General features: G+C 40.4%; 1 protein-coding gene across 1 annotated transcript in view; it reads right to left on the reverse strand.

The window, feature by feature from the left end:
- Positions 1-25,026, reverse strand: part of LOC127572582 (dynein axonemal heavy chain 6-like) — a 320,765-nt gene that overhangs the window by 178,049 nt on the left and 117,690 nt on the right. Inside the window, 6 exon segments of the mRNA XM_052019999.1 lie at positions 2,150-2,293; positions 4,051-4,233; positions 9,676-9,798; positions 10,699-11,254; positions 13,860-13,967; positions 17,563-17,711. Coding sequence (XP_051875959.1) covers positions 2,150-2,293; positions 4,051-4,233; positions 9,676-9,798; positions 10,699-11,254; positions 13,860-13,967; positions 17,563-17,711 — 1,263 coding nt within the window.

The raw sequence follows: 25,026 nt of genomic DNA on the forward strand, positions 1-25,026 counted from the left end.
AGATCCATCCCATTCTCATACCCATCCAAATTTTCTAATGGATGAACCACCCAAATGCCTGATCCTCAAATAGATCACTACCTCTACCACACTCCCAGACTCTGATCAGGCCTCCAATAGAACATCCTACCATTCCAGGCCTTGAAAAGGCCTCCAACCGGCACCTTTTCTCTCCCTAACCTCCAACCCCTTGCCCAGCCTGAGTGAAGGCAAAAATTTTGCACACTGCAGGAAGAAACATAAGAAATAGTATCAGCAATAGATGACATAGCCTCTTGAGGCTGCTCCTCCATTCTATAAGGTCATAGTTGAAATGATCTTTGGCCTCAACTCATCTCTTCTGCCTGATCTCCTTAAAATTTCATCCTTTTGTGGGTTAAGAATCTACCTCAAGCCTTCAATACACAGTGTTTCAGCATTTACATCACAAATATCAAATATCTCTTCATTTCAGCTCATCAATCGCTGAACAATCGTACCTGATTGTTTGGCACCTAATTTTAGATTCTCCTGCCAGGACAACTTCTTCATGGCATCTACACTGCCAAGACCACTCAGAATGTCATATGTTTCAATGAGATCACCTCTCATTCATTTAAACTCCTGAGAGTGTGGGGACAATCTGGAGTTATGTTAGCAGGAAGATAAATTGTTGCAATATCAGGAAATTAAGAATTATGTGGTACTGGCACAGAACATGAGTAGAGTTCTGGGCTCATCAGCCATGATCGTATTGAATGACAGGTCTGGCTTGAGGGGCCAGATGGCCTACTCCTGCTCCTATTATTTATGTTCTTGGTTTCTTGTGAATGTCACTATACATAAAAAAATCACCTTTGAGATTCCCAGAAAGAAATATGACAACACTTCATATTACTTAGAGACACAAGAGACTGCACATGCTGAAATCTAGATGGTCAGCAGTCAAGCAACATCTATGGAGGCAAAGGGATGGTTGACAATTCGGGTCGTGACCCTGCATCAAGATTGACAGTATAGAGGGAATATAGCCAGTAGAAAGAGGTGAGAGGGAAAAAAGAGGCAGAGGCTGGTAGGTGATAGGTGGAACAAGGTGAGCTTGAGGATGATGGGTAGATGGACCCAGGTGGGGGAGGGGGACGGGGTAATTTTGAGACAAAAGCTGTTTGTGTGATAGGTAGAAACAGATAAGGAAAGAAAATGGGCAGATGGAGCCGGGTGGGATAAGGGGAGCGGGAAGGTACAAAAAGAGGCTAGAGGGTGATGTGGTAACAGATAAGGGAAGAATGGTACACAGTTGGAACCAGATGGAGGAGGGGGATAGGAAAAGTAGGTCAGGAGAGAAGAAACCCAGGTGGATTTCTGTGTGGGTGATGGACAGAAGGAGATAAGAAATGTGAACAAAAGAAGAGGGAACCTGGGTGGACAGGTAGGAGTGGGAAAGCAACACCAGGGAAGTGGGTTAATTGAGACTGGAAAATTCGAAGTTCATACCATAGGGCTGTAGGCTACCCAAGTGGAATAAGAGGTTTTCTTTCTCCTAGACTGCCTTTGGCCTCATTGTGGCAAGGACAAAGTGGTTGGTGTGGAAATGGGAAGGGGAGTTGAAATGACATGCGACTGGAAGCTCAAGATGGCCGTTGCATGTCATTTCAGTTCCCTGGATCCCACCACCAGTCACATGTTCCCCTTCTCCCTTTTCTGTTTTCTGTAGGAACCACTCTCTCTGTGACTCCCTGGTCCACTCATCCCTCTCCAAACCAGCCTCTGTCTCTACCTTCCGCCTCACCCACTCCCAATGTGCTCCATCTGCTTATATTGTTTTCTTTATCTGTTTCCACCTCTCACCCTTCCAGTCTCTAAACTCCCCCTTCCCCCCTCCTGGCTCCAACTACCCACCACCGCCCCCCCCCCCCCCACCTCACCCACATATAACCTGCCAGGCCCTGTCTCACCCCTCTCTCTCACCTCTTTATACTGGGTATCTTCCCTCTACATTCTCAGTCCTGATGCAGGGTCACAATTCGAAAAGTTGACCATCCCTTTGACTCCACAGATGCTGCTTCACCCGCTGAGTTCCTCCAGCAGTTTGTTTTTTTACTTTATATTACTTATCAGAGATATATTGGTTATGAAAAGCAATGTATTTATTTGTCTACTTTACAGATACCTTGGCCTCAGGATGATCTTCAAACTGATGACGCACAAATGAATCAAAGCTGTCCCAATGGTTCTCAGTTAAATTTCCTCCAATAGACCAAATATAGCAAAAGGCAAATGTCTGAGTAATAAGACTATTCAATTGAGAAACATCCTTCGAAAAAAGTAAGAATTTATTGTTAATAATAATTTTATGTTCTTTATCTTGAAGCTTGCAGGACAATTCATCCATTTACACTTCCTTATAATGAAGTTGGGCGGCATCGCTGAAAACAGCACATCTTTTCCTGATGAGCTTAACACATTCTATGCATGTTTTGAACAGAAGAGGATTGGAACGTCACCACCTGCCCAACAGCCCCCAGTGCACCTGCACCCACAGTCACTATTGTCACTATTGTCACTATTGCAGACGTCAGATCAGTCTTCCGGAGAGTGAACCTGCTGAAAGCACCTGCCCGAATGGTGTCCCTGGCCATGTCCTTAGATCCTGCACAAATCAGTTAGTGGGGGTATTTGCAGCCATTTTTAACCTCTCCCTACTTCAATCTGAGGTTCCCACCTGCTTTAAAAAGACCACTATCATCTCAGTACTTAAGAAAAATAATGTGCCTTAATGACTACAGCCCGGTGGCTCCAACATCCACCCTCATGAAGTGCTTCGAGAGGCTGGTCATGGCACACATCATCTCCAGCCTCCCAGCCGACCTCGACCCACTGCTGAAATGGGTCCACAGCAGATGCCATCTCGCTGGCCCTACACTCATCTCTGGAGCATCTGGACAGTAAAGACACCTACGTTAGACTATTGTTTATTGACTACAGCTCCACCTTCAATAACATAATCCCAAGTAAACTCAGCTCCAAACTCCTAGACCTGGGACTCAACACGTCCATTTGCAACTGGATCCTTGACTTCCTGACCAACAGACTGCAATCAGTAAAGATAGGTGGCAACACCTCCACCACAATTATCCTCAACACTGGTGCCCCACAAAGGCTGCGTCTTCAGCTCCCACTCTACTACCTATACACTCACAACTGCCTGGCCAGATTCTGCTCCAACTCCATCTACAAGTTTGCAGATGACAGCACTGTAGTGGGCCGAATCTCAAATAACGATGAGTCAGAGTACAGGAAGGAGATAGAGAGCCTAGTGACATGGTGTCATGACAACAACCTTTCCTTCAATGTCAGCAAAACAAAAGAACTGGTCATTGACGTCAGGAAGCGGGGTGATGCACAGGCTCCTGTTTACATCAACAGTGCTGAGGTCGAGAAGATTGAAAACTTCAAGTTTCTAGCAGTGACCATCACCAATAGCCTGTCCTGATCCAACCACATAGACACCATGGCCAAGAAAGCTCACCAGCACCTCTACTTCCTCAGGAGGCTAAAGAAATTTGCTATGTCCCCTTTGACATTGACCAATTTTTATTGATGGACCATAGAAAGCATCCTATCCAGAAGCATCAAGTTTTTTATGGCAACTGCTCTGCCCATGACCGCAAATCTCAGTTGACAACCCATCACCCCCAGATGGAGCAGGCAGGCAGAGTAACAGAATAACATGAAACACAGCATTTGGGATATTCTAACACCATTCAGGCAGAAACCTACATTTAAATTTACTTGGTGCTCATACTACATTGCAGATAGTATAAGTTTGATCTTGTCATACTAAGACCTCAAATCTAGCACAAAGTGGAAAGCTTAAGGTTTTTACTAATAACAAAACATAAAAAAGCAAAATAATTTCCAAGCTATATTTGTAAAAGTCATAATAAATTAATGATAAGGATTTATATACTTATAATTGCTTACATCAAGTAAAGCTCTACGCCAATGATATGGTCTTCTTAAGTCACTTTTGAAGAATATATTCTAGATGTTTCTTCATTTTTCACTTACCAGAGTGAGATCTGGACCATGATTTCCCAGAAGCAGAGATTCAAGAAGGCAGCAGAGAGTAGTGACCTTACTAATGTCGACTTGAGGGATTCCCTGTGTGCATTTCTTGTTGACAAAGTGCAACCCATTTTCAACACAGCTTTCAAAAAGTCCCATTAGATGCTGCTGTGATTCAAGTGCAATCTGAAAAGAAGTAATTTTTTTTCACTTCATAGGCATTAACATTCAAGGAAATAACTAAATTCCAATATATACCCCTAATTAAATACTGCACCAAACACTGTAGTATGAATGATCAAATAAAAATAAATTAAATATTTTAAATAAATTTACTGATACATTAAGTTGTTTCAAAAAGTAGTGAAACAACAATAACTGATAACTGTACCACATGCTTTGCAAGCTGAATTTTGCTGATGGCTTGCCTACACTTGCTGCTGAACATTGCCAATATCATGCACTTGCAAATTGTGCAACAAAAAACTACTTTTATTGTCCAAAAAGTAATTTTACTGGAAAAGGCACTGCACAGTGCCATGGTTGTGCACGATGTCAGAGAACCTGAAGACCAAGAACATGTCTTGACCATGAAACTCACTTGAAAATTTTTGATTACAAAATAATGCCCCAGCGTTGCTATTTATGAAGGCCATCAAGTTTTCTCAATGCTTCTGGAAGTCCCTGTTTGCAACCTCAGAGCTCTATTTGACTTTGAATTAAGCTTCTTACACTATTTTCCCTCCATCATCAGAACCACCATCATCAAAACTGCTTGCTTCCTTATCCAGTATATGGTCAGTTTTATCCCCAACACTCCCAAACTTGCCCTCTTGTTCAGCTTCAGCTCCTATTGAAAGCCTAATCCATGTCTTGCTCAACTTGAGACTTAATTATTCCAAATGGGTCCTGGCTAGTCTCCTTTTCTTAAGCATCCATAAACTTCAACTATTTCAGAACTCTTCCTCTATCCTCATTCACACCAATCCCATTCATGGACCAGTTCTATGTGACCTGCCTGATATTTTGCAGTGACTCAATTTTAAATTGCTATTCTTGTATTCCAATCACATAATGGACTTGCACTTCCCTATTTTGGTTACCTCCTCTAGCCCTACAAATCATTAGGAGTCTTCAATCCTCCAATTCTAGACTCTTGCACACACCCAATTTTCAATGCTCCAACACTGGTAACTAAGTCTTCAGATCTAGAGTTTCCAACTGAAACAGCATCACTTTTCTACATATATCCCTTATTTCTTAAAACCTACCTTTTTGACCATCTGCCTGAATATATCCCTGTATTGATCCAAGTTAGATTTTGCCTGAAATCTTTCTCCATCCTTGCCAATAAAGCCTTAGGACAATTTTATTTCATTGTTTAAATTATAAGGGGATCTCAGTATTAACATGGGACCTCAACTGCTTTAAATAAAGTTCGGTCTATGCTGCCTTCTGGAAGTTGCCTTGCTTGGCTTCTGAAAAGCAACAGGTTATGATTTAAACTTGTCAGAAACCAGTGGGATCTTGATGAGTATGTCACTGTCAATGATTTAACAGTCTCTAATTTATAAAGAATGACATTAAAATTCAGTCCCTGTCCATCAATTCTGGTTGATGACTCTGCTTGAAGTAATCCTGGAAACCTTATCAATTGACATTTGACTATATTAACAGTTTGGTTGCAAGTCTTGGTACTGTGTATGTTTGAACCATTTTTCTTAGGTCCCTATCTTCAATACCAAAGTGGCCAATCACCCATAATAAAGGATTCTTGTCGAAAGTAAAGGAGTTGAGAGCCCTAATATCCATCCATAATAAACAATTTCAATAAAACCGCTTCAGTATCCAAGGCATTATTTTCCTACCATGGGCATGACTAAAAAGTGGTAAGCAATATGCTTCCATTTTGAAATTGTAGAATTGTAAATCTGAAGAAACCAAATGCTGGAAAAACTTAAAAACAGGAAGAATTTAAATGTGTATGACAAACAGATTTGATGGATCTTCATATACCTATATAGAACACTTTGGTTCTTCCTCATAGTCATATGAGCTAGTGTGGCTCCGTACATCCAAAATGACTTTTAATGAATCTACTTGATGCAGCTAATAATATGTCAGACAAAAGAAAAGAAATAACTGTGTCACTAGGGAACAGACAGCAATAAGCTGGAATTTGTATTTGACAGAGCTGTTACTGAATGTAGCAGACAAAGCTGAACGTAAGGTGAGATGGAATTTTAACCCAAGATCTGGTGTTTCACAACACATGGGGGAATTAAATCTGCATAAACACTTAGCAGAGCTGAAACCCAACACAGATCAACGGACTTCTGGATTCTACTCAAGTACATCGGACAATCATTGGGAGATTCTGCAGGAGATGTGAGTGATTGATTTAAATATGTTAACTGATCAACAACAGTGGACTTAACAGCAATTTTTTAAAATTAATTTATGGTGCACACCTTTTCTATTAAAACTATCAGAGCAGAGTGACATTGGATGGGAACAGCAAAGTTATCAATATAATCTCACAACAAATATAACCATTTCACAGCTGCACTCCTTCACATGGGCCATGCTGGTTATTTTCTTAACAAATATTTGAGAAGAATTATGCCAACCTCACTTTGGACCTAACTACAGCTTTAATTTTGTCAAAATGTCTCCTCCAAAATTAGATAGTTGTTGTCCATCCACCAATATCAGGGCCTGAGAAGAGTGATTGGGTAAGAGGAACAACAGCAAGTTGCCAATGACCAACCTGTAGCTCTGTGAGAAAGAGGAGTTAATGAGAGAGCAGTAGCTCACAGGAGGCTGTATCATACAGAAGGGTAATACAAACAGAGGCTCAATTTTCTTAAATTCAGAAAAGTGGTCCTTTGGGCAACTCCTGCGTTGGTGGGAGGGGTGACGAACTTCTGCAGTTTCCTTTGAAGAAACATGCTATTCATTAGACTTGAAGGACACAGTCACCGAGAGCCTCTGAAAATTGCCCTCAACTTTCACACTTTGGGATCATTCCAGGTTCTGCTCGTATCAACTATAGAATTTCTCAGTCAGCTGCACACAAATATACATCTAAAGCAGGTGACAATGCATGGTGTGTATATCAACTTCACTACAGATAACATCACTCGGAATGAGAAAGAACTTGGATTTTCTGCTCTGATAGATTCCTAGAGATGCAAAGAATAATAGTCTGTACACCAGAAACAGCTAAAAGTATTCACAAATAGGTTATGATTCCATTCCATTCATATTAGTCAATCTTTAACCATAGTAGTGCTTCTTCAGGTGTGTGTTAGATAGCCCATGCAGCTACCATCCTAATAAATACCACACTCAAGAATCTTCCAAATTTTTATCATAAGTTAAAATTAATGCACACAGAAGATGATGAAGCAGAAATAGAAATAAATGGAGACCAAATAGACTACAGATGGTGGAATCCAAAACTAAAACAGGACACTGGAAGAACTCAGCAGGTCATTCAGCATCTGTTGAGTCAAAGGGTGCAATTCAACAAAATAAATGGGTATTGTCCAATAGTTATTACAAAGACATGGTTGTAAGGTGACCAAGGGAACTAAGTATTTCAGGGTATTTGCTATTTTGGAAGGTTAGACAAAATGGAAAAGCAGGTGGACTGGCTCTTCTAATAAAGATTAAGATCACTGCAGTGGTGAGGAATATTATTGACTCAGCAGCTCAAGATGAAGAATCAGTTTGGATGGAGTATGAAATGGTAAACCTATGAATCAAGAAATAATATATGCTTGAGAGGAAGGTATTTCAATAATCATGGCTAATTTCAATCATCATATAGATTGAACAGATCAAATCCCAAGGATAGCCCTGAGGATGAGTTCATAGAGTGTACTTGAAATGTTTTTTTTAAGCAATACACTGAGGAACCAACTAGGGAGCAGGCTATTTCAGACCTGGTAATGAGACTGGATTTATTGGGATCTCACAATAAGGGATCCCCTCATAAAGAATCAATATAGCATAGTATAATTCAAATTCGGTTTAAGAATGAAAAACTTTGGTCTGAAACTGATGTTCTAAAGTTAAATAAAGGCAATTACAATGAAATGAGGGCAGATGTAGCTAAAGCAGATCCAAGAAATAAATTAAAGATCAGCAGTGATAGACATTTAAGAAGATAATTCATAAATTTCAGCAAAGGTATATTCCAGTGAAAAAGAAAGGCGCTATGAGAAAGATGCACTACCTGTAGCTAACTAGTGAAGTTAAAGATAGTATTATGTCAGGCACTGATCCAATCATTGGGACAGTAGGCTGCATTTGGAGTGTTGATTGAGGAGGCTCAACAGGTGAGAAGTAGAAGATCAAAGCTTCCATTCCATGTGACCTGGCACTTTTATCTTTCTCATGAACCTCTTGCACTTCTGTGCATTTTGCTGGAGGTCACTAGGGCACTTGATCAATGCACACCCTTGATGAGGCCCTGCACTTCCATGATACACTGCTGCATTTGATAATCCATGTAGGTAGTCACTACTTTCATGGAAGAAAACATCACCACAAATATTTGAGCAATTATGCTCAAGGTGAGGTTGGGGGATTGGGAGAAGTGAGATGGTGCGGTAGTTGATGCTTCACAACTGTCAATAATGTTTATTACTGCTACCAGCCAGGGAACAGCTCTGTGCTGCCCTTCATCTTACTGATGTGCTGGCAGCTGAGTTCCCAGTGGAAGGTGGTGCACCAGACCACACTGGAAGGAAAGCATAGCTTTATTGTGGAGGTTTGTGGCTGTCACGTGACAGCACTGCCCATTACCTGGTCGAAAGACACACCACTGCCAATCAAGGCTTGGCTCCACCCCACCCATCAGTGCACATCTGACCATTGGTCCCTTTAAGCACCTTTGTACTTGGCCCTGGGCCATTGGCCTTTGTGATCGATTAGTCCTTGTTGGCACCGGGCCATTGGCCTTTGTAAATTACCTGGGCTGGACTCCCCCCAGCCCTCCAGCACTATAAGGAGTGCCATGTGTGCTCAGCTTGCTCTCTTTTGGCCTGCCCTGAGGGATCACCCTGCTTCATCCCAGGCCGAGGAACTGTGGAATGGCGCTGGAGAAATTGTTGGTAAGGTGTGCACTGTTATAAGGGTTGGGAGCATTTTAGTTAGTATCCCTGGTAGCATAGAGCCCTGCCTGCACTGAATCAAGGGATGGCGGGTATCATATTGTTTTTCCTTGATTTTCTGTACTTAGTTCGTTGTGTGTGTGTGTCTGTGTGTGTGTGTGTGTGTGTGTGTGTGTTATTCCCCCTACCCTTTCCCTGTGTTTGTTTTTTGTAAATAAATCATTTATCTCTAAGGCTATGGTCAGAGGTAAACAACACTACAATGGAGTGGAATTGTGGTGTCAGTCTCAGGGTTTGCTGAATCTTAGTAGCCACTGGTGATATTCACTTCTTGTTTAATTGTTTACTGAGACCCCACATCTGTTTCACAACAATAGCCCAGAGCATAAATGACTAGCAAACCTGGCCTAGCAGAAGATATGCCCTATTGTATGAACTAACATGTTTTAAAAGTCAATTTCATTCCATGACACCTGAACCATAATTTATAAATATTATAGCTTACATTCCCTGAAATGCGATTCATCCATGTTTTCACATATGGCATCCATTTGAGTTCCTCTGCATCAACATATACCATTCCACACCTGCTAACAGTGGCAGGTGAGGCCACCTTTAGGTCTTGTACCTGGAAAATAACAAAAATAATTTGTCATAAATTAGTCAAATGCAACAAATTAAACTTCTGTGCAATATAACAATCTTGACAATTAATAACAATATGCCTACAATAACTGGAGTTTTGGGATTTGTGAATACTGCCAAATATTTATATACTTGCATCATATTCTTAAAGTTCTTTTGTGCAACGCACTTTACACAAATGAAAAGTACTTCTACTAATCATTTGAAAAACTACAGGTGCACTGTATTTCAAGATAAAATAAAAGTGGTGGCAGGGATAGTGCAACAGTTAATACAGAGCTGCCCATGCTGTTTGCACAGAGCATGCATGTTTTCTTCATGACCACATCAGATGCTACAGTTACCTCCCACTTCCCAAAGATATGCTGGTTGGTTTAATTGTTGTAAATTAGCCCTTATTATAGGTAAGTGACAAAAGACAGGGAAGTCGATGGGCATGTCAGAGAGAAAAGTTATAGGGCTATAAGGAAATAAATAAAGGGGAAATGGGACTAATTAGGTTGCTATGCTGGGGTGCCTCAATATCCTAATGGGCTGAATGCCTGCCTCCCGTGTCACATTAATGTTTCAAAGCCAAAGAGGAATTTCAGTGCGTCTTCACTATCTCAACAAGTTCTTGTCCATATGACCACCAGAAATTCTATGTTAGTAAAATCAACATTCATTACATCAACTTAAAGATGATTTGTTATTAAATATTTCACAAAATTTAAAACACAATCACTAATTCATTTCAATATGGTTGATACTAAAGCAGGAAACATTTTTATAGTCAATTTCTGAAAAAATGTTAAAGATAGTAGGTAAGAAATTTTGTGGTTGAAATTCTACAAGGCCCAATAGTCTTGAAATATGCATAATTAACCATTTTAGAATCACCTACCTCAAACACCATATGAATATAAGGAGTGAGTTTAATCCTTTCACTGTTTGCAAGACACAGCATCTTGTTATCGTCAAGTACCGTATTCATATTCTCAATCCACAGGGCATCAACTGGCCCATCACAGATAATCCATTTGTGTTCCTGAGTTTCATCATTCACAGCAGCACGGACACTGAGTGCCATAAGCCCATCATTCCACTCCATTGTAGTGTTGTTTACCTCGCCATACAATTCACCCATTGTGATTGATTTGGGATTGAGTACATATGTTTTCACAGGCTGATAGTTTGGGTCTGTCTCACCAGCATTATGCAGGGTTCCAAGAGTATCAGCCAGAATCTGATAAACTGTAGTTTTGCCACTCCCTGTAGGCCCAACCAGCATAACACCATGCCGTACAATCATGGTTTCATACAACTGTATCACCTTGACAATCATTGCCGGGACAGCTTGCAGACCCCGGTTAAGCATGACATCAATAGTTGTTTGTTGGAAAGAACCATAATCATGATCCGGAATAACAACTCCCGGAAATAAGTCTGAAAGGATTCCACTGAAGGAAAAGAAGAAAAATCTCATTGTAATCCATTCCATTCTGAAATATGAAGATATTTTATTCAATAAACCTAAGACACATTTGTCTAGAAATTGGATCTCAATTTGCAGTTTTTTTATGCACAATAATCGAGAGAGAGGAGCAAAAGACACATCTGAGTGCAGTTTACCTTAGCACAGCTGATGTTTTCCCAAGAGTGCCACTCATCAGCAAATATATAGATCAATGGTCTCAAGCCATTGATGTTATTGGATCAGGGTAGCCTCATCCAGAGATGCATCTCCTAAGCACCAACATATTCATAGTCCCCAATCCATACAAATTGGTTTCCTCTGCATTAGAATCCTTGTCAACACATTTCCACCAATAATCAGCCAACAGAGCCCAGGTGATTTATAATAAGTCTTCACATCTTGCCAAAACCATCTGCAGAATATATAACACTTCAGTGAGTGATCCCCCAAACTTGTAGCAGGAATGGCTTGAAACCAATGATCTCTATTTCCTGATGAAGCATACCATGTTAAATGAATTTCAATTTCTGCACAAAGTACATTTTGCTCCGATAAGCTCAACTCTGAGGGTGAGGGACTCTCTTGGAATATTACTTATCAGTGCTGGCTAGACAGTATTGTAGCGACAGCGAATAAGAGTAATGCACATTCAATAGATGGGGAGATACTTGGGGGGGGGCAATATTTCAAGCCAGTAAAGTGCACAGTCATTCAGTGTTGAGAAATTCCTCATTAAACTCCACCTGAGGTTGATACTAAGCCATTGAACCAAATGAGGATTTCAAGGAACACTTACGGCACAACTGAAGAAGCATCATTTTTTAGTCAGATTTGAACAAATGGAACTAATCAAAGCTGTGTCCCACTTTTCTGCACATGGGATCATTTCTCACTAATGGTCTTTCACATAATTTTGCCCTTTTCTTCATGGAGCATCCTAGGTAAGGGACAGCATGGAGCTGATAAGTCATCCCTCAAATTTGTCTGCCTCTCATTGGAGTCCTGTCCTCAAAGGTGGCCACAATGCTGTTGCACACGCATGCAATTGGGAATAAAATTCACAGGATAGCAATCCACCTCACTTTAGAGGAAGGGAGAGGGTCAGATGCAATCAAAGCTGAGGCAATGTGGTAGTTTGATACTAGTTTAAATATTACAGAATCATTCATTCACTGGGACTAAGAGGAAAGTATCATGCGCTGTATTGAAGCAACCAATGTGTAGTTTAAACATATTAACATGAAACTCATCTTGTTAGCAATCTTTTTAGGTGAGCATGGCTGTGTGTGTAGCAATGACAGCAGCTGCCACAACAGTGTGATTTATTCCCAGGATATTATATATATAATTGGCACTAAATGAAAATAAATTTCAACAGGAAGAGTGTCTGCATTATAATATTATAACAATTGAAACTAAATATATACAATCAAAATCATTACAAATTACAGATAAAAGAAACATGCTTGTGCTTTTCACGTTTAATTGCCTAGTTTGTGGATCAGGATGTCCTAGTGGAATTAGCCCTCTGTGGCTAGAGTCCAACTGCTGAAAGACTGCTCTCTCTCCCTCAGTTATGTGTGATGACATACAGGAAGCTTCATCCCTGGATGGACTGGCTTCAGACTGCTGCACAGGGCCAATATAAGATGAAGTTGGAGACTGCCAGATCTATGGGGCATGAGTGAGCATACTGCCTGGGAGGCCATGGTGGAAGGTGATGCTGTACTCATGAATGACTGCACACCAGATAATTCAGGAGATTAGGTGGACAATGGTATCATAAATTGTTGATATTCTGAACTTCTTACTATTGTTTCAATTTCCAGTTCCTCAACAGAGCCAACTAACAGACTCTGACTCTTGTCCCTGCTGTCTTCACATAACTCTACTCATAACAAAGTTATGTATCGATTGGGGGGGGAGGCGGGGGGTGGAATTCTAGAAGCAAAAACAACTCCATGTTTGCCATATCTCTACTCCTATGGGAGAGTGACTTGCTTGCATGTGATATCTCTCTGCTTCTGCGACATTAGTCTGCTGAAGTGCAGCATACCTCTGTTCATGCAGAGCCTAAAATTGCTGGTCTATTATCCCTTTATTGCTGGAGAACTGTGAGCTTTCCATGGGTACCAATCTTGCTCACAACTGCATTTTCCCACTCAATGAGGGCACAAGCTGCTTGTGGTGGTATCTCACTGTTCTTTTAGAGCTGCTGCCATGTGGTGAAAAGCAGATCACTAGATGATTCAGGGCATTCTGAACAAAGGAACAAAGATTTTGTAAGACCTCAGTCAGTGCCTCCACAGTACTCTATGTCAGTAAGTGCTTTGTAACAGGGTTATTAACGAGAGTGGAGGTTGTGGTATCCTGGCTCTGCATAAACATCTCGGGGAACACTAAAAATGAATGAGATCCAATTTCTGTGCATTTATTAATGTAATTCTACAAGCAAAACACAAAGAATACACTAAATTAATGCTAAACATTAATTGACATTGCACAACATTCCAAAAAATAGTCACAAAAGAGAATAGTAAATGAAATGCTTATTATGATATATTTAAATTAAAGGATCCAACACATACCCAAAAAGCAGTGCATCGTCTGTCAGAAATTTTGGTAGATTGGAGTCTCTTAATGCTCTGATCAGCACAACATCCTCATTCAGGTCTGGATTCTCCCTCTTCAGTGACCTAAATGGAAAAGAATGTAATTAAAATATTAAATTATCACATTGTCTTCAAGTGTTGTATGAACAATTATCATATAAACAAAAGCAGTATTTTGTACAAATCATTATTTTTATTCTAATAAAATATTAACACACATACACTTAAATATTACTGTTCAGGTAATTATTGAGAACAACACAGTTCCACATCAACTAAATGAAGGCAAAGATTTCAATTATAATGATACCCTCAAATAGCTCCATTCACAGGAGTGTGTGTATGATTTGAGACTAAATTCAGGAAAACATTACCATTAAATTCTGCTAATAAACAGATTTTGCAGTATAATCCTAATCTATAGTCATTTCACATCCATTATCAGCTTGCTGTCTCTCTAACTTTCTATTCCTTCTTCCCTCACCTCATCTATCCACTACCCGAGGGTACCTTTTATTTTTGGGCTGCATATCCATAACAATATTATTTAACTATGTTCCTTGCCTTATTTTTCACCAGGAACTATCAACTATTCCAGATTAAAATGGCACCAACAACATTCCTTGATACCTGCAAGAACAGGTACATTAATGGGGTGGTGCACAGAGAGCTAACAAGCATTTTGTTTGGGGACACACCACTGCAAAATTAGGTAACATGGGAGGACCAAGTCATTGAATGCTTCTGTGCAGACCTTACTGGAATGCACTAAAGAAAGAAGACAAGTCTGGTGCCTGAGCCAAGGCAGAGGGGTGGAAGTTAAAGATGAAGAGACGCCCAACAAGGGGGAGACGGTCATGACATCAATCATAAGTACTGGGTCCTGGATGGTTGAATGAGATTATTGAGGATTGGGTCAGGATCATCTGGTAGAGATCAGAATAGATGGCTCAAAAGGTTGAAAAGAGAATCAAGGTAGGAGGTTTATAAGAAGGATTTGGAGGTGAGCATAAGGAGAGATGAGGGTGGGAGTTCTAAGGCAGCAAAGCCATAATTGATAAGTATATAAATTAAAGCACCACCATGGCAATTTCCTAGCATCATACTATATAGCTGCTCCAATTAAATTTCTAATTATTGTTGATCCCTAGGATTGGTGATGTCACTGACTGTCAAGAGAACATAGATTCTTTTGTTACAGATTGGCTATCATGTATGGCACAGATATTACCTGTCAATTGTCAAATATGACAGAAAGTTGTCTTGGTGAGAACTTGCTGAAAGAGCTACAAATGGAAGTAAACACTTTGTAACCACAAGAGATCATCCATAATTTTGACGTGATGGAGCTAAGGCAATTGATGAAATGACTATGGGTGGTTGGACCTGGAACACAATCCTGAGGAATAATGGTATCCTTTTGTGCTGGATACAATTCCAACCACAGGTGAGTTTACAGCCCCATCACAACCCTCCCCTTATCACAATTCCCATTGACTTTATAGTTGCAATATAAACAGAATATACTAGAAACACTCAGCAGGTCAGGCTGCATCTATGGAAAGGGAAACAGAGTTAACATTTGCCGGAACTAGGAATGAGAGGAAAACAAGTTAGTTTTAAATTGCACAAAACTAGATGCACATAGCTAGAAGAGGTGTAGATGGGACAAAAAGAATATCTATGACAGGGTGAGGCCATAGTTGCAGATGTAGTGGTCAATTGTTAATGTAGCTGGTAGAGAGTGAGAATAAAGACAAAGCAGTGTAAAATGTTGCAAAATACCAGAATGCCAGGATGGAGAATTAAAGTGGCAGGCAGCTCTCCATCTTTAATTCTTCACCTCACTCCCACTCTGACCTATTTGTCTGTGGCCTCCTGCGTTATTACATCATGGCATTGGCTCAGTTTTCTATTTCTCCATTAGTATGGCACAATCCACTGGGTATACCTGACATCCCTTCATTTCACAAGGAGTTGAAGCCAAATTCAGATCAGTTATGATTTTATTGAATGGAGAACCAGGCTTGAGAGGCCACTCTGTTCCAACCATGATAAGGAATAGGGCAGGAGGTGTCAAAATATCAAGAGGGTTACACACATAAACTGTGATCAAGCCACCTTTGTGGTAAAGGATCAGCACACATGCTGATAAAGGGGTTTAAAAAGTGATTAGTGCAAAGGACACGGATTAATGATAAGGATTCATTATTGATTTGTATACCAGGCATGATGGGATTATTACCATGCAGTCTCTGCTCTCATCTGTGACTGGGCTTCTTCTCCTCCTGGTAAGGTGGTGAGTACAGGAGGTCATGCACTCCCCATCTAGGTGGCCTCCATGTGCCAGAATGTGGGTGAAAATGTGAGTATCTCACAGCAGCAGTATAAATGAGTAATACTTAATAATGTAGAGCTCACCTTGATAGATCTTGTCAGCTCATAAATTTTTTTTACACCAATCCATTGAACTGGTGCGTCTCCCCCGGAGGAAAGGACAACAGCCACTTCCTGCCTTGCTCTTCATATGTCTTCCCTAGCAGGTCTTCTGACCCATTAGGGCAGAAAACATTCCTCCTGCCATTAACCTAGTTAATTAAGGAGTCGAAGTCGTTCATGGACTCCCTTCTCCTTTTCTTTGTGCTTCTTGAAAGCCATAGTGTGTTGCTGGCACAGAGAGTACACCCTTAAGGCTGAGGCCCTGCCAAGTTGCAGGCAAACTGTCAAAGGCTGAATGAGACTCAGACTGCATCCACTTGGAAAAATGCAGGTTGTCATATAGAGAAGTACTTGGAACCAAGAACACAATAGCATCATGGCACACTCGATTGAAGCAAGTACTGCAATCTTTTCAAAGGAGTCCCATTTTGCCTCAGCACACCACAATGACATTTCAGCACTTCAAAATGGAGCAAGGCAATTTCTAAGCAGAGACATTTTATGTATGCAATTACCCTTGTGGAACATTACTTCCCAACTTTTGATAGTCTGAACCTTTAACCTCTGAACTCTTTGTTTGATATTCAGTTTTTTACTCATTCTACTATTGGTTTCCTGACTCCACAGGTTCTGGCCTAAATCCAAACATAGTACATTTATTATCTTATCCCAGCTACCCCTTCTTTTACATCTTCAAAGAATTAATTTGGGTTACACCTTGCCTTTTTAAATATATGCTGACTAAACTGAACACTACAGATTTAAATGTTTTCCATTACAACCTTGTGCAAAGATTCAATTATCTTTCCCAGTTGTTACACTATCATCCTACTTAAATATAGAGATCACATTAGCAGTACCTAGTCATCTGGCACCAAACCCTGGGTTAATGATTTTTAATTGTACACCATAGTGGCTCTGCTATCTTTTTCCTAACTTACATTAATTATCCTGTTCAATTTCAAGATTAATATCATAGCATTGACTTAATGCACGGCTGTTTAATTTTCATGAACAGAAAGGATTATTCTGAAACGCCATGAGGTAAAAACCAACTACACACATCAAATCAATGACGGCCACATTATAGAAACTTTCTGATTTTCTTGGCAGATAGTTTAGTAGCAGGCCTATTGGTAATTCCAGTTTTACACCAACAGGTTGAAAATCTTTCCCCTAAGCTTATTTTTTCTTGTATAGTTACTATACACAACAGACACATATGAATTTGGTTTCTTACCCTGCCATGACAAGCACAGATTTGACTGCTCTCATGCCAAAGTCATAATGATCCTGCTGGGAGAGCTGTTCACTACATAGTTTGTACATCTGGGTCATCTTTCTGGCCAAAACTTTGCTAGATTCAAAACCTTCTGAGTACAAAATGACCTAAAGTGAACAAAAACAGATAAAAAAATTAGAAAGCAGCGATTTGCATTGTTAATTTTAGAATGCAGAACAGTACAACACAGTGCAGGCCCTTCAGCCTACGATGTTGTGCTGACCTACATAAATCTTATCCTCATTCAATCTATCCCCCTCTCTACTTCAGCTCCCATAACCCTCTATTTTTCTTTCATCCATGTGCCTATCTAAAGGTCTCTCAAATGACCCTATCGTATCAGGTCCTACCACCACCCCCAGCAGTGCTTTCTAGGCACCCACCACTCTCTGTGTAAAAAAACCTACCTCTGACATCTCCCCTGAACTTTCCTCCATGCACCTTGAACAGATGACCTCTAGTATTGGCCATTACCTCCCTGGGTAAAAGACACTGACTATCCACTCTGTCTATGCCTCTCATAATCTTATATACCTCTGTCAAGTCACCTCTCATCCTCCATCACTCCAAAGAGAAAAGCCCTAACTAGCTCAACCTCTCCTCATAAGACATGCTCCCCAATCCAGGCAGCATCCTTGTCAATCTCCTCTGCACCCTCTCCAAAGCTTCCACATCCTTCCTATAATGTGGCAACCAGAACTGAACACAATATTCTAAGTGTGGTCTAACCAGACTTTTAAAGAGCTGCAGTATTACCTCTCAGCTCTCGAACTCAATCCCCCGACTAATGAAGGCCAGCACACCATACACCTTCTTAACTGCCCTATCAACTTATGCGACAACTTTGAGGGATCTATATACTTGGACCCTAAGATCTCTCTGTTCCTCTACACTGCTAAGAATCCTGCCATTAACCATGTACTCTGCCTTCAAGTTCGTTCTTCCAAAGTGTATCATTTCACACTTCTCCAGATTGAACTCCATCTGCCACTTCGCCGCCCAACTCTGCATCCTGTCTAGATCCTGTTTCAACCTTTGACAACCTTCTGCACTATCTACTACACCACCAACCTTTGTGTCATCTGCAAACTTACCAACCCATCCTTCCACTTCTTCATCCAAGTCATTTATAAAAATCACAAAGAGCCGGGGTCCCAGAACAGATCCCTGCGGAACACCACCAGTCACCAACCTCCAAGTCGAATACTCCCCTACTACAACTACCATCTGCCTTCTGTAGGCAAGCCAATTTTGAATCCACTCAGCCAATTTTCCATGGATCTCATACCTCATGACTTTCTGGATGAGCCTACCATGGGAAACCTTGTCAAATGCCTTGCTAAAATCCATATATACCACATCCACCACACTACCTTCATTGATTTGTCTTGTCACTTCCTCGATAAACTTTATTAGGCTTGTGAGGCATAACCTGCCCTTCACAATGCCATGTTGACTATCCCTACTGAGACAATGTTTCTCCAAATGCTCATAAATCCTATCCAGCCTACCACTGATATAAGTGTCACTGATCTATAATTCCCAGGATTATCCCTTTTACCTTTCTTGAACAATGGAACAACATTTGCCATCCTCCAATCTTCCAGTATCACTCCTGTGGCCAGGGAGGATGCAAAGATCATTGTTAACACTCCAGCAATCTCTTTCCTTGCTTCCCATAGAAATATGGGGTATATCCTGTCTGACTCCGGGAACTTAATCTATCCTGATGCTTTTTAGTATCTCCAACACTGCTACTTTCTTAACGTCAACATGTTCCAACACATTTGCCTGTTCTACACTAACCTCACATTCGTCTAAGTCCCTCTCCCTGGTGAATGCTGAAGCAAAATATTCATTCAGGACCTCTCCTACATCCTTCACCTCCAGACACATTTTCCCCCTTTATCCCTGAGCAATCCTACCCTCACCCTGGTCATCCTCTTGTTCCTCACGTACGTGTAGAATGCCTTAGGGTTTTCCTTAACCCTACTTGCCAAGGCCTTCTCATGTCCCCTTCTAGCTCTCCTAAGTCCCCTCTTAAGCTCCTTCCTGGCTACCTTATAACTCTCAAGAGCCCTATATGATTTTTGCTTCCTAAACCTTAAATATGCTTCCTTCTTCCTCTTGACTAAACCTTCCACCGCTCTTGTTAACCATGGTTCCCTCACCCATCCTTTCCTTGTCTCAGGGGGACAAACCTATCTAGAACCCTATGTAAGTGGTCCCTAAACAACCTCCACATTTCTGCAGTGCATTTACCAAAGAACATCTGTTCTCAATTTATGTTCCCAAGTTCTTGCCTAATACCATCGTAATTAGCCCTCCCCCAATTAAATACTTTCCCATAATGTCTGCTCCTGTCCTTGTCCATGGCCATGCTAAAGATCAGGGAGTTGTGGTCACTACCAAGAGGTCTGTCACCTGACCAGGTTCATTGCCTAGTGCCAGATCCAGCATGGCCTCTCCTCCAGTCAGCCTGTCTACATACTGTGTCAGGAATCCTTCCTGTACACATCCAACAAATTCTACCCATCAATCTTAGGGAAGTTGAAGTCACCCATCATAACAACCCTGTTATTTTTGCACCTTTCCAAAATCTGCCCACTTATCTGCACTTCAGAGTCCCAGTGGCTATTTAGGGGCCTATGGAATACTCCCAATAGAGTGATTGCTCCCTTCCTGTTTCTGAATTCCACCCACACTGACTCAATAGACAATCCCTTTATGACGTCCTCCCTTCCTACAGCTGTGATACTATGCCTGATTAGCAATGCCACCCCTCCCCCCCCACCCCTTCTAGCTCCTTCCCTATCCCTTTTGAAACATCTAAACCCCGGAACTTCAAGCAGCCACTCCTGTCCTTCTGACAGCCAAGTCTCTGCAATGGTCACAACATCATAATTCCATGTACTGATCCATGCTCTGAGTTCATCACCCTTATTCATAACACCTCTTGCATTATGGTAATTATATTTATCAAATCAAGGATTAGATAGACAAATATCTGATGATTTTAAGCAATATAGCAGAGTAAATAACATGGAAAGGAGCAAACATTGTAAATGGAGTCTACAATTTTTACTATTCCCTTGAATAGATGGCAATGGCAATGTCACCCATCCAAAGACTTATTCTTCATATATGCACATCAGATATTGACGACATAGGAAGGGCACTAGCAGAAGAGAATGTATGAAAGCATATATTACATATATACAATCAAAGAGTCAATTTCACGGTAAAAAGACAACTACTCTGAAGACTGATGAAACAGACAGGCTCTGACAAAAACAGACAAATACCTAAGATATATGAATTTGTTATTTTGCAACATCATAACATTATTTGATTCTTAGAAGAGTTATGACCAGCTAGTACATAAATTAGATTGCAGTGCATCATGATTTTTTGCAGACTGTCAGTAAGATCAGCGAGGCAATTTGTCTTCTTGAGAATAAACACAGAAAACCACTTGGAAATGGAGAACAACAAGTCTGATGAACTGAAAGAAATTAGCAATAATGAAAAAAGGTGTTGGATAAATTTAAGGGACTGAATACTGATAAATCCCCAGAACCTGATAAACAGCATCCCAAAGTTTTTACAGAGGTGGATTTGGAGAGTGGATCTCACCGAATTCCATAGATTCTAGAACAGTTCCCACAGTTTGGATGATAAAAATTGTATTCCTACTGTTTAGGAAACGATGGAGAGAGAAAACATAGAACTACAGAGCAATTTGCTTGACATCAGTAGTAGGAAAATTTCTGCAATCAGTTAGTTATTAAGAAGCAATAATAGGGTACTTAGAAAACAATAATAGGACTGGGCAGATTCAGCATGGATTTAGAACATAGAACACTACAGCACAGTATAGGCCCTTTGGCCCACAATGTTGTGCCGACATTTTATCCTGCTCTAGGGTTGTTAAGGCGTATGGAGTGTTGGCCTTCATTAGTCGGGGAATTGAGTTCAAGAGCCGCAAGGTGATGTTGCAGCTCTATAGAACTCTGGTTAGACGGTTAGACCGCACTTGGAGTATTGTGTTCAGTTCTGGTCGCCTCATTATAGAAAGGATGTGGAAGCTTTAGAGAGGGTGCAGAGGAGATTTACCAGGATGTTGCCTGAATAGGTTGAGCGAGCTAGGGCTTTTCTCTTTGGAGAGGAGGATGAGAGGTGACTTGATAGAGGTGTACAAGATGATAAGAGGCTTAGATCGAGTGGATAGTCAGCAACTTTTTCCTGCGACAATGGCTAACTCGAGGGGACATAATTTTAAGGTGATTGGAGGAAGGTATAAGGGGGTTGTCAGGGGTAAGTTTTTTTACACAGAGAGTGGTGGGTGTGTGTTCCCACTATCAGATGTTGTGGGGGCAGATACATTAGGGACATTTAAGAGTCTCTTAGTTAGACACATGAATGATAGAGAAATTATATGAAAGGGAAAACATATTTGACAAATCTGCTAGAGCATTTTAATTGTGTAACTAGCAAAATAGATGAGGGGAGCAGCAAATGGATGTGTTGCATTTGAATTTTCAGAATCCCTTTGATAAGCTGTGACATAGGAAGTTATAAACAAAATGAAAGCACACAAGATTGCAGGTAATATACCGACATAGATCATGGACTGGTTAATGTTCAAAAAACACAGTAGGAATCAACAGGTCATTTTCAGATTTAGAAGCTGTGGAACAAGGATCAGTGCTAGGGCATCAGTTGTTCAATCTATATCAATAATTTGGATGAGGGGACTGAGTGTAATCTATCTGTTTTCTGATAATACAGAACTGTTTAGCAATATGAGTTCTGAGGAGGATGTAGAAGGCTTTAGGGGTATGTGGATAGGTTACATGACTGGGAGATGACATGGCAGATGGACTATTAAGTGAAAAAAATCATGAAGTAGATAAAAAAAGAAAAGCAGAATTGGCGAGTGATTGAAATGTGTTTGTGGTGTTCAAAGGGAGCAGAGTGTTTTTATACATGGACACAGAGAGTTAATGAATAAGGACAGCAAGGAACTAGAAAGGCAAGCAACCTGTTGGCCTTTATTGCAAGAGCATTTGAGTACACTTTGATCACTTTGCACTAAAATTGACTTTGTTTTTTTGTCCTAATTGTGTTCTTTCTTGTAAAAATTGTGTTTAATTTACGTTTATGTTTTCTTGTGAATGCTGCTTATATGATGCTGTGTGTCTGTGATGCTGCTGCAATTTAGTTTTTCATTGCACCTGTGCATCTATGTACTTGTGCATGTGATAATAAACTTGACTTTGACTTTTGACTTTGACAAGAGTAAAAACATCTTAATGCAATTAAAAAGTAACTGTGGGGTTTGGAGAGGCTGTACCTGGAATTCTTTGTACAGGTCTGAACTTCCTTCCTAATGAAGGAAATACATGCAAAAGAGAGAGTTCAATGAAGATTCAGCAGACTGAATAGGGACATTCTCCTTTGAGGAGACTATGCAAACTGGGCCTCTTCTCTCTTTTATTTAGAAGAATGAGTAATAATCTCGTTGAAATATACAAAATCCTTATGTGCCTTGACTGGGTAGATATAAAAGTGTCTAGAATAAGAGGTCATATTCCCCAAAGAGGGAGTTCACCATTCAAGATTGAGATAATAAGAATTCCTTTACCCAGAAGAGAGTGAGTTTTGGAATTCTCTATGAAGGAGGGTCATGGAGGCTCAATCATTGAGCATACTTAAGAAAGGGCTTGATAGATTGTAACATAAGAAAGTCAAGGGATATGTGTTGGTACAGAAAAATGACACTGAGGTAAAAGATCAGCCATGATCAGACTGACTGACCAATCAGGCGTAATGGCCTATTCCTGCTTTTATTTCTTATCTTCTAGAGAATTGAGCTTTTATCTGTTGATCCCATTGATGCAGTGAATTATTGGAATACTGAGTTTATGTAAGTCACTGTAAATGGAAGGAGTAAAGTTTATGAAGTGCACATTAAGTCACGGTACAACTGAGGGATACAAATATAAATTTAGTACTCATTTGAGTACAGAGCACAGCAACCAGAGCATGCAGTTTATTACAATTTTTTGTTCTTATCTATGTATAATTTTGTCCAATAAATCTACAATTTTATTTTCTGGCAAAGCCAACAACTCCATGCTAGTCTCTCTAGAAGTACTCCCTATCAGACAAGAGAAATATTGAATGGGATTTGATAATAGGACACAATAGTGATAGCAAGGTCATGGATGAAGTGAAGTTTATAGAAGGTGGATCAAAGGTTGCCTGCCTAGAAATCATTGGAATAGGGTCCAGAAATAAGAAAGGTGTGGAGAGTTTAAGGTACTGTGGCATTGGATCAGGCTGTTTTGGTGTTTGGCAGAGGTAGAAATCAAACTGAAGTGATTCAGGTATTGATTTTCAAGAAAGAAAGGTGAAACTGCAATTCCAAGGATTCTGTGAAGGATAGGATGAATAATATCTCGCAAAGATGGAGGGATCAAGGGAACTTTCTGAAGAAGGACAGATGAGCAATCTTGAAAGGGGGAATGAAAATGTGAACAGTGAATCTACTGCAATTTCAATTGGCTTGGAGACTATGAAGGGAGAGTAAATGATACGTCTAAGGGTGCAGAAGACAGATCAGATGAGCTTAGAAACAGTAGGTGAAAGATAGGATAGAAATAGTGAAATGACGTAGAATCAAAGCTAATGCAACAAAAGCCTGGGCCGATAAGGATAGGCTTGATAGGCGAAGAAAAGGAATAAAGCAGAAAAGCCAACTATTAGAAGTTTCTGAACTGTCAAGGTAACAGTTTTATTATTTTCCCTCCAGAAACCTTAGAAATGTTCTTTTCTTAAAATTGGAAAATCCTGCACCAGTTTTGATGGTATAAAACTAATTCTGTGTCAAATATGGCAGTTGCCATTCAGTGCTTGGTCTGCAACACAAGATTATCATATTGGTCATAGGTTCTCTTTAGGTATGTAGGGGCCACAACTAAATCAGTGGTCACCCATACTATGGTCAGTCTCTTGAGGTTCCCACCAGCTTTACTGAGGATCCCAGAGCTGCAAGAGATCCATAATACAATGCAGGCTGCTAACAATCAATACACACCCTATCCCAATTTTCTTAGAACAATGTCAACTCTTAGCACCTCCCTGGACTCTCTTTAATACTCTTGTTGCCTACAGGGTCGATTAAAATGTTTTTGAAACTTGAAATACATGCCAATCAGAAGAATACTATCCTTTAGTTCTACTTCTGGCTTCTTTAGGGGAAAGAATATGATCACTCTCCAATTTGGATATGATCTAATTTATTGGTCTCTATATCAGTTTAAGGAACATTCTGAAGAATGAATAGCTATGAAAATAGTGCAAGTTACTCCCTCTTTCCTACTGTTACACATTGTTCACTTGGTCTTTGACCAATGA

The sequence above is a fragment of the Pristis pectinata genome, chromosome 7 (assembly GCF_009764475.1).
Source record: "Pristis pectinata isolate sPriPec2 chromosome 7, sPriPec2.1.pri, whole genome shotgun sequence".
Classification (NCBI taxonomy): Eukaryota; Metazoa; Chordata; class Chondrichthyes; order Rhinopristiformes; family Pristidae; genus Pristis; species Pristis pectinata.